The sequence below is a fragment of the Terrapene carolina genome, unplaced genomic scaffold (genome assembly GCF_002925995.2).
Source record: "Terrapene carolina triunguis isolate 2854851 unplaced genomic scaffold, T_m_triunguis-2.0 Scaffold236, whole genome shotgun sequence".
Taxonomy (NCBI): Eukaryota; Metazoa; Chordata; order Testudines; family Emydidae; genus Terrapene; species Terrapene triunguis.
The window spans coordinates 1,170,749-1,180,739 of record NW_020664587.1 but is presented as its reverse complement, the minus strand read 5'-3'; the positions used below and the strand labels follow the sequence as shown (position 1 = coordinate 1,180,739).

General features: G+C 51.9%; 1 protein-coding gene across 1 annotated transcript; it reads left to right on the top strand.

The window, feature by feature from the left end:
* Positions 1–6: 6 nt before the first annotated feature.
* XKR8 (XK related 8) lies at positions 7–6,087 on the top strand (the record flags this gene model as incomplete). The annotated part of the gene is made up of 3 exons (XM_024201434.2): positions 7–287; positions 3,097–3,293; positions 4,880–6,087. Coding segments are annotated over 3 exons (1,209 nt in total), but the record flags the coding sequence as incomplete, so codon positions are not given.
* Positions 6,088–9,991: the final 3,904 nt, after the last annotated feature.

Genomic DNA, 9,991 nt, shown 5'->3' with positions numbered 1-9,991 from the left:
CCCCAACCCTCATCCCCTCGTTACCGGTACCTGGACCTGCTCTTCGCCCTCCTGGGCGCTGCTGCTTTCTTGGCAGACCTGGTCGCTGATCTGTGGGTGGCCTCCAGCTACATGCAGGCTGGGCACTGTCTCTGGGGGGGGCTGGTGCTGGCACTGCTGGGCCTCTCCTCCCTGGCCATGCAGTTCTTCAGCTGGGCCTGGTACCAGACGGACGACATCGAGCAGGACCTTCCCAGTGGCTGCTGCCTGGCTGTGGTGCACCTCCTCCAGCTGGGCTATCTCTACAGGTAAGGGCACTGCGGAGGGTGAATGCAGGTTAAGTGCCCCCTGCCCAGTAACTCACCCTCTGCTGAGATCTTGCAGCCCAGGGCCACCTGTCCTTCACCCTGACCTCAGCTGGAGAGGGGTCCAGAAGGTTCCTGCAGGCCCTGCTGCTGGGCACACACAGATCCTGGAGGGAGGAAACTAACGGTGCCAGAGTGAATGGTGATTTCCTTAGGCACAAGTGGGTGGGAATACCCCTACCTGTTCCCCTGGCTCAGAACTGCAACACTAGCCTGGTGGCAGGTGCTGGACTGGTCTGCACATCCCAACAGCACCTTCCCTGTGCCACTGGTGCTCTGCATTTGCAGCCTTCTCCCCAGTGCGGTGAACACACATTTTGCCTTGCCTTGCCCTTCATCATCACAGCTGCTGTCACTTCCATGGGTAGGTAGCCTGCTCCATATAGGCTAGATTTGAATTTCCCACTATAATTTACAAATAAAAACTACACTACACTGGAGTTGAGGCTGAGCACATGTCAGTAACCAAAGGGTTAAAATATCACAATGGGGCTGTAATTATCCCCATACCAGCTGTTACAAACTCAGGGTTAAGGTTCAACTGAAATCCAAAGAGCGAGGGTGTGGAAGTGCACAGTCAAGACACCTGTATTCCTGCCTGGTAGTGAGGCCCCTCAGTAATTCTTAGTGCACTGTAGGGTTGTGGTCCCAGATGAAGCTGATTTTGAAAGAACGTAATTTTGTTCATTTTCCCCTCCTTGGTGCCCCTCCATTATACAAACAGTAACGTGCTGGTCAGGGACTCGTTCGGTAGGTGGCAGGGCTTGGTTGCGGAGGGGCAGCTGCAATAGGTGACAACATGAGGAAATGTCAGAACTGTGTGACTCCCTGGTGCTAACACATACAAAACAGTGCATGTTTTTGTCTTTATTCCCAGCATGCACAAGGAGGCCAGGTCTACAGTAAGGCTTGGTCTACACCAACTTATATCGGTATAGCAACGTCCCTCAGGGGTGTGGATCTCCCACGCCTGAGAGCGACCTAGTCCCCAGTGTAGATAGTGCTGTCGATGGAAGGGCCTCTTCTGTTGCCATAGCCACCGCCTCTCGGACAGGTGGTGTTCCTATGCCAGTGGGGGAAGCTCTCCCTTGGTGTCTTCACTAAGTGCCACAGTGCCATAGCTGCACCCTGTGCCGTTGCAGCGCTTAGGTGTAGACAGGCCCTTACGCTTCTGCAGTGTAGCAATGTCAGTCAGAGGTGGATTTGTTTGCAGCACTGCTATTCTGGCAGATCACCTAGTATAGACGTGGCTGTATACATAAAAGTGCGTTAGCCAGTATAGGTGACTTTGTTTGTGGAACTGGTATAAGCAGAAGTTATACCTCCAGGAGGAGGGTTTGCTCGTATAGCTACACTGGCACAGTTATACCAGCAAACCTTTTCTGCTTGAACTAGGCCTAAGTGTGAAACACACTCAGCTCCCTCAGGCCTCGCCTGCACGACCTCAGGTCTGGGGTTGACTGCACCGGTACAGTCCAGTGGCAAGCGCAGAGAGCAGTGGTTCAGCTAACCTGGTTGTTGAAGCTGTGCTGTTTTCTGGTGCAGAGGAGACCTAAGCTACTGCAGCTGCCTTGTCAGTTCCAGCCATTTTCCCTAAAATGTCCCACCTTTGCTAGCTGGTTTTGCTCTTCTGGGAGTAGTAGCACCAGGAATGCTAGTGTAGACAGTACTCAGAGGCCACCATCCCATTTCCTAGACCTGCTTGGGTATTCTGCTGGCAGACCCCATACGCTAGTTGTTGCGGTCACAGGGGGTGCTGCAGAGCTAGTAACTAAGAAAAGGCTGATGCAGACAGCCTCAATGCTGCGCTGGGCTCATGTGGGCCTGTCCCTCTCCAGCACCGCCTCTGGCAGTACCCCATGTTCTTCTCTTGGTGGAGTGTTTCATTCATTCTCTGCCCAGGGCACAGAAACAAACTGCTGAAGTTCCCAGGGTTCTCTGCACACTGGCGCTGTGTTTCAGGCCGCCACTGGCAGGTTCAGTATCCTGTGTGTAAAAAGCAATGTCATTTCCTGCATTTGAACCTATGGTTGTTAAAACTGGGCGGACTGTTTGCTGTTCACCACTTGAGCTGATTGCTGGGGGTTGTGCTTTGTTCAGCTGGGACAAGGAAAGTAGACAAGTCACTTTCTCTTTTGGTTCTGGTCCGGTTCTAGTGGATTTCAGGTCACTCTGTGCAGTGCTCCTCGCTGCAGTGTTTGGGTTGCAAATACTTCAGGGGAATGTTAAACCCAAACCAAAAGTTGTTTTCATTGGAACTGGGGAGAAAATGATGCCCCTGGATTTCTTTCTTCTGATGGTAGATTATTAATACAGCCTAAACTTTGGACCTAAAGTGACTTGACAAGTGAGTGTGAGATCTCAGCCTGTCAAACGCAGCCCAAAGCCCCCCAAATGAGTGACACTCTGAAGTTATTCATGCAGGAAACGTAACCTGCTGAGGGACCCTGGCGTTAGCATATGCTCTGTAGCATCCATATCATGAATGCTGACTGGCGACGTAGATAGTTGTCCATAATAGAAGTCAGGGAAAAGCAGATACTGGGGATTAAAATGAGATCTCCCTTGACGTGAAGGGCATGAATGAGTGTCTCATTCACTTTGTCCAGCACAGATTTAGAGCTGTCTTGAGGGCAGGCTGGCTCTGGAATCCCACGCCCTAGTGACAGACAGGCAGGGCTGTGTTTGTGGCATTGAGGTGCTGCCCTGGTGTAGAGCAGCCTCTCATGGCAGGGCTGTGATGTCTGCACAGGTGTCTCCGTATGCTGAGAGTGGGCTGGCGAGTATGCAGGGCAGAGACTGCACCACAGCAGGAGCGAGGCTACGCTGTCTTCCTGTCCCACGACATCAGCATGCTGCGCCTCTTTGAGACCTTCCTGGAGAGCACCCCTCAGCTCACGCTTGCTCTCTCCATTGTTCTGCATACAAACAAGGTGGAGCTTTTCCAGGGTGAGTGGCACAGCTCCTGGGCATGGTGGGGGCAGGGCACTGGGGATTCCTTATCACAGAGCCACCTGGTGAGGAGTGGGTGAGTGGGATAAGGGAACGATCCCTTGAGCTTCTTCAGCTCTGGCTTCTAAAGGATACGAGAGCTGGGCCTCGTTCTGGAGCCCATCGGTCAGACTGGAGAGGTGCTGATTCTCCCTGGGAATGTAGCTTGACCCCTCCTGCCCACAGTGTCTTGTGGTCCCAGCCCTAGGGGATTTCTCGCTAGGCACCGCATTAGCTCAGAGCTGGGGTTGAGCGTCGTGCAGGGCCGGGCTCCAGTTAGAGAGCTGCCCAGTGTAGCAGGGCGGTGAATCCCTAGAGGCTCGGTACCTTCTGCTTGCATTGGCTCTGCACCTGGGACGCCCTCTGGCCAGACCCTGCAGCGTTAGGAGGGAGGTTGGGATGTGCTGTGCTGCAAGGAAGGGGGTTCTGGCTGCTGGGAGACTGGACTGTTACCTAGTCGCAGGTGTTTCCATTTCATGCTAATGTGCCCATCTCAGATGCCGCAAAGCAGCCTTCTGAGAAGAGGGGAGGGGTTGGGATTTTGGTGCCCATGGGGAGGGATCCTCTCTGGGAGGTGGTAGGCAGAACACTCTGAACAAGAGGGGCCAAAGCAGGGCCCTGCATTGAGCCGAGACCTTGCTTCAGCCGGGAAAGGGGTGTGTTGGGCCCATGGAGCCGTGTGCCTAGCCAGGTACAGGCGTGGCATCTCCCTGCGTCTGGGCACATGTGGGGTGGGCAGTGCCCTCGGAAATTGATTGGCTCTCAGAGCTTCCCAGTGGGACACAAAACTGGGCCAACCCTGAGCCCCCAGCTCAGTTGAGGGCCAGATGCTATTCCATTGACTCCAGCGGGTCAGGATTTCCCCCGAGTGTTTAGTGCTTGGCTGCAGGGGGCAGCACAAATCAGGCTTGGTTCAATCCCTCCCTCCAGGCTGGGCTTCCTTAGTCAGGAAGTAGCAGGGTGCCTCTGGCCTTGGCCTCAGAGGCTTGTCACTGTGGCCCAGGTCCTGTGGCTATACCTCACTCGGTCCTAAATGGAGATGGCTGAGTCATCCTCCCAGCCCCATGGTGCCCCCCGTGCCCCTCCCCCCCGGCTGTTGGCATCCGGGCTAAGGAGGGCTTCCCCGAAGCCCTGCACTTCTCTTCTGGTGCTGCCTCATGGGGGTGGGGAACTCCCATTCCAGGCATCTCGCAGGGCGTGGAATAAGGGCTGGCCTGTGGCTGGGTACTTCCTAAGCGTTTCTGGGGCTCCCTGAAACAGGAAGTGGCATGTTTCAGTGCAGGCCTGTGGGGCGGGCGAGCGAAGTGTGCAAGGGACCTGAGAGCAGCTGTGACACACAGCCCTCCTGCTGGGGGGGCCCTTGAGAGCAGTGGGCTTTGTTCGTTGATCCAGGGCCTGGTTGCAGTGATGCCTCGTTGGGGTGAAGCCAGCACCTCTCCATGCTGGTCACTGTTGCCCAGGGCCTGAGCCACTGCCTGATGCCCCATGCAGCTGCCCCCACTGCCTGTGTTCCCCGGTGACCTTTTCTCCCGCTGTTGTCATAGGGCTCGGGATTTGCACTGCCTCCCTATGCGTGGCCTGGTCACTACTGGATTATCACCAGTCCCTCCGCTGCTTCCTGTTGGACAAGCATGAGCTGGGCCCGCTCTCCTCCACCATCTACTTTCTGTGGAATTTCCTCCTCCTCTGCCCCCGCGTCCTGGTAGTCGCACTCTTCGCCACACTCTTCCCGTGCTACATCGGCCTGCACTTCCTGGGCATCTGGGCTGCCATGCTCCTCTGGGTCTGGCTGCAGGGCACTGCCTTCATGGAGTGCCCCAGGCGGGAATGGCTCTACAGGGCAACGGTGGCCGTGATTCTATATTTCTGCTGGTTCAATGTGGCCAAGGGGCAGACGCGGCAGCGCAGCGCAATCTATCATGGCTTCATCCTGGTGGACAGCGTGCTCCTCGCTGGCTCCTGGCTCTGGTACAATGCCCCTCTTCGTGAGCGCTCCTATCTGCTCCCTGTGCTTCTCGCTGCCCTGGTCTGCTCTGTGCTCGGGCTGCTGCTGAGAATCACCTACTACAAGTGGCTCCACCCCACGCTGCAGACCCGGCGCCAGGCGAGCTATGATGAAGTAGACACTGCAGAAGGACTAGCCGATTTCCGAGCTGGCCCAGCGCCGGCCCCTGTGAACAGACGAATGTACCAGCTGTCCCAGAACCACTTCTTGGTCTCTTTGCAGGCCGGGCAAAACTGGGGGAATGGTGTCCTGGATGACATGTCTCTCTGAGCGCAGCTGTCCCTGCTCCAGGCAGCGGATTTACACCTCAGGGATCTGTGCTGGGGGATCCCATTCCAGACCTGGCTCCAGCGTTCCCAGGGACCGAGCACCACAGCTGTGGCAGGGAGAGGAGATTGGAGAGAGCTGGGCGGGCTGAGAGCACTGGCACTTAGTAGCTGTGACCCCTGTTCTGGGCTGGCGCTTTTCCAGTGGGAAAGGCAATGCAGCAAGTGTTATGGGAGAACCCCGCTATAAGAGGGTTGGCTGCTGAGTGGGCTCAGCACCATGTTAACCCTTTATTGTTAGGCCCCTGCCCCGGGATCTGCTCCACTACAGCAAACTCCTCACTTCTTCCTGCTGGTTTCTGTGGCCTCCCCACTTCTGCTCTGCACACTGCCCTGTTTAGCCCCATCCCCATTTCCCTGCCAGGCTCTCCCCTGTTTTGTTTCAGCAGAGTTCAATGGGAAACTGTGTGCTGTTCTTGGCAGGACCTGCCAGATTTTCCATTTGTCTGGGATTTCCCGGCACTTGTGTTTTGTTGCTGATTTCAAAGCTTCCCTGTAGTAGTGGGTAACCCATGGCACTGCTGGAGGGTTTTCCAGCCAGCTGCAAAAGGTCAGCACCAGCTGAAACAGTGTGGTGGGAGGGAGCTGGAGGCCAGGATGGACGACTTGTTGGTGCCACCTGCCCCTTATGCCCAAGCAGTACAGGATGACCCTGAGCGCCTACCCCTAGTAGCCACCCATCTGGTGTTGTGCAGGAGGGTTGGAAATCCAGATCAAAAGCTTCCCCAACAGCCTCAGCCCTATCCCCACCCCCACCAATCTCACACCACCCCAAGGGGCAGGGCAGGGAGCTGTGGGTCTACACATGAGATGTGCCTTGTGGGGCAAGGGAGGGAAACCCTTTTCCCCACATGGCCCATACTGGTGAAACATCCCCTGCACCTGGGGGGGCTTTCCCCTCCCACTCTGGATGGCCCCATGGTATTTCCACACCGTCCTTCAGGCCCATGGGTGGGGCAGGAGTGGAGGCGCTGTCCCCGTTATTCACAGGCGAGAGGGGTGCTGCCTTTGGCTGTGGAGTAATTTGTTTCCTCCTCTTTCCATACCTCCTGTGAGAATGACTGTGGGTTGCTAGAGCCCCAGAAGGTGGGCAAATGAGTCAGGCAGACACTCAGAAGGGGTTTTTCCCCGAGGCAGGACTCAAATTTGCTAGAGGCCTGGAGCATCTTGTGTCTCTGCCGGGTGCAGCCCAAAGCACATGCCTGGGAAAACGTCATGAACTGGCAGCACGGGGACTGGGCCCACCCAGGTGGGGAGGTGGGTAACTGCACACGAGACTGGACTGGGACAAGTCCTGCTCCCAGCTGGCCTGTGCAAAGCAGGGTGGATTGATTAACATCAATTATTTAAATCAACTTCTCCAGTTGTGTTTCAGTCATTTTCTAACGGAAGTGAGATAAACATGTTGATTTACAATCCCATAGCGGCGTGACACTAGATTTGGAACATCTTTTTGCTACCTCAGAGCGTACACTACAACGATGTACATTTATGTAAGCAATTATACAGCTTAATATTTTCAGATTCTTAACTGTACATTTTTAGTATGTTAGAAAATGGTGATTTACTAGAGAACTTTTTGCTCATTTGTGTCAAGCTGTGTTAGGATGGTAACTGGAATTTCAACAAACAAAACAATATAAAATTTATTTTTATTAAACAAAACTACCTTAAAAGTTGTTTTACTTAAATGTCTTATCAAAACATGTTTCACATTTATAACAATGATTTAATCAAAGAGAGGGATTAACTGGTCAGTGAATTAAACTGATTATTTCAGATGTTGTGATAATCGTCTAAAACTTTTGCCTTCTTTGGAATTTACATGGAAAGCAGGTCAAGTTATTTTCAATAAAGAAAGCATGTTATAAACAGGTGCAAGAGAACCAGACCAAGTAAACCAAAAAGGCCATTCTGATATAATCCAAAGACTGTTGAAATTATGTTTGTTAAAAACAGATGATGGAGCCAGAAGTTAATATACCAAAATTGGTGTGCCTTGCATCTTTTCGGTGCATTGTTTACATTCAGCACTTGTTCTTTTTTTTACCCAGAGGTACGGGAATCTCTCAAAAATATTCTAATAGGGTCTTTTTTACAACCTGCAGCCATGGTAGCTATTTCCCCCCCCCAGTTTCCAGGTGTTGAAATCAGAACTAAGGCTGCACACAAGAATCTTGTCCCTTCTTCCCAGTGCAGTTTTGACACTGGTGTTGCTCCTTTCTGGTTGCACAATCTGCTCCTTCTCCCCTGTTACATAACTTCCCTGCCCCCCCCTTCTACCTTTAGCCCCCCCACCCCCCAAGAACTAACAGCAATCCAAGACTTCTGCTTGTGTAACCCACATGCCTGTTGCACTGCAGTATTGCACTTGTTTAGAGACAGAGGGAGCAGTTCAGAAGTTAGTGGATGTCTGTGCACACACGCAAGGCCATTTACTGGAAGTGCCCAGCCCCATCCAGAAGCAAGGGCTGGGAGTTACTAGGCAGATCAGTGTTTTTTCATGAGCTGGAGAATAAGTGTCCATAGCGGATGGAGTCATAAATATTCATAATTTGAGAACTGAGGCCATAAGGGCTCAGGTAGGGACAAGCTATAAAAAAGGAGTATGAGATCCCCACCCCCAGGAAGGCTCAATGGATGATCCTGATGAGATACATGATGGCATATCCTAGAGTCAGAGACTGGGTCTTTTGCACCCAGTAGCACATCCCCAGGTCCCCCACAGGATCAAGCCATTAACGCAGCTCCAGACCTATTGTGCCATATTTATAAAGCTTGACCTCAGAAGTTAGAATCGGGGGAAAACATCTTTCTTTCTACAGAAAAACAGCCTTTAACCTAAAGGTTTTGCTAGAGGCTCATGGATTCAGCATAGTTATTTGTTATTTAAATGTTTAAGAAATAAGAAGTTTTGGCTGTAACAGATTTTGTATTAAATTTAGATTTCATTTTAAACAGGTTTATTTTTAAAAATAAAAACATAATTTAAACATCAAAAAAATGCCATGTAAGTCACAGAACTCATCAATGTTGCGGCATGAGCAATTGTGGTTCTCTGTCCAGCCCACGCAGCAAGCATAAACTACCCCATGTTGGCAGCCACAGCACAGAGGTAAAAGTCTTGCATGAACCATGAACAGCACGCTCCTCATTTGCCCTGAGAGATGGCCCCTCCAGGGCAGGGTTCAGGGTTCAGAATTCTCCCCGGCCTATAATCAGCTCCAGGGCTGTCATATTGGATTTTAAAGCCAGCTGGGTGGCTTTAGTGCCATTTACACTGAACATAAGACCGGCCGTACCGGGTCAGACCAAAGGTCCATCTAGCCCAGTATCCTGTCTTCCGACAGTGGCCAATGCCAGGTGCCCCAGAGGGAATGAACAGAACAGGGAATCATCAAGTGATCCATCCCGTCGCCCATTCCCAGCTTCTGGCAAACAGAGGCTAGGGACACCATTCCTGCCAGGGTACAATTCCTGCTGGGCGGGGATGTGACAGTCAGGTTTTCAGAGAATAGACCATAGCAATTATTACAGAAAATAGACTTTATTTTTCCAGTTTATAGGACAGTTCCCATCTCACAGAACATGACTGGTCACGGAATCCACAGCCATTAATGCCCTCAGTCACATACATACACTGCAACCAACACCTGGTTCTGTGTAAGGCATCTGGCGGGTCCAGAGGGAACCACCTGTTTGCTAATATACTCGAGTACAAAGGGGTAATGCAGCCCTGCCAGGGCACTGGGAACCAGCAAGCATCAACAGGCTGGTTTTTAAAGTAACGGGGCTACAGCAAAGCTGAGGACACAGACTTTACCGACTCAGCCTGGAGGGCAAAGGAATACTCAGAGGGAGCATCTTAGGGGGCTGTGCCGCTTTTCCAGCTTTAGAATTTGACACAGTGCTGGTTAAATTACAATCAAATTGAAAATAATCAAAAAGCAACAAAACAGCAGGCATTTTCAAACAATCCTCTTCTGAAGAGAATCCCACGCCTGCCAGCTCCCTAGAGAAGGGACAAGTCTCACAAATGCAGCCAGCCGTGGAAAGAATAAAACAGCCAGATTAACCTTTATTAATGTAACACAGAAATGTACCATCAACCTCCTGGTAGAAAAGTATTTTACATACATTCGAGGAGACATCGTATAAATATCGCTAAGAAATATCACTGGCTGCAATAGTTTCACACTCAGCCTAAGTTTTGCTGAGGTCTTAAAGGTTTCTTAAAATAATCGGAAGTAAACAAACACAAAGCAAAGCCTGCCAGCTATCTGACTGCTCAGTACCTTGGCTTCTACGCTCACTACGAGCACCGG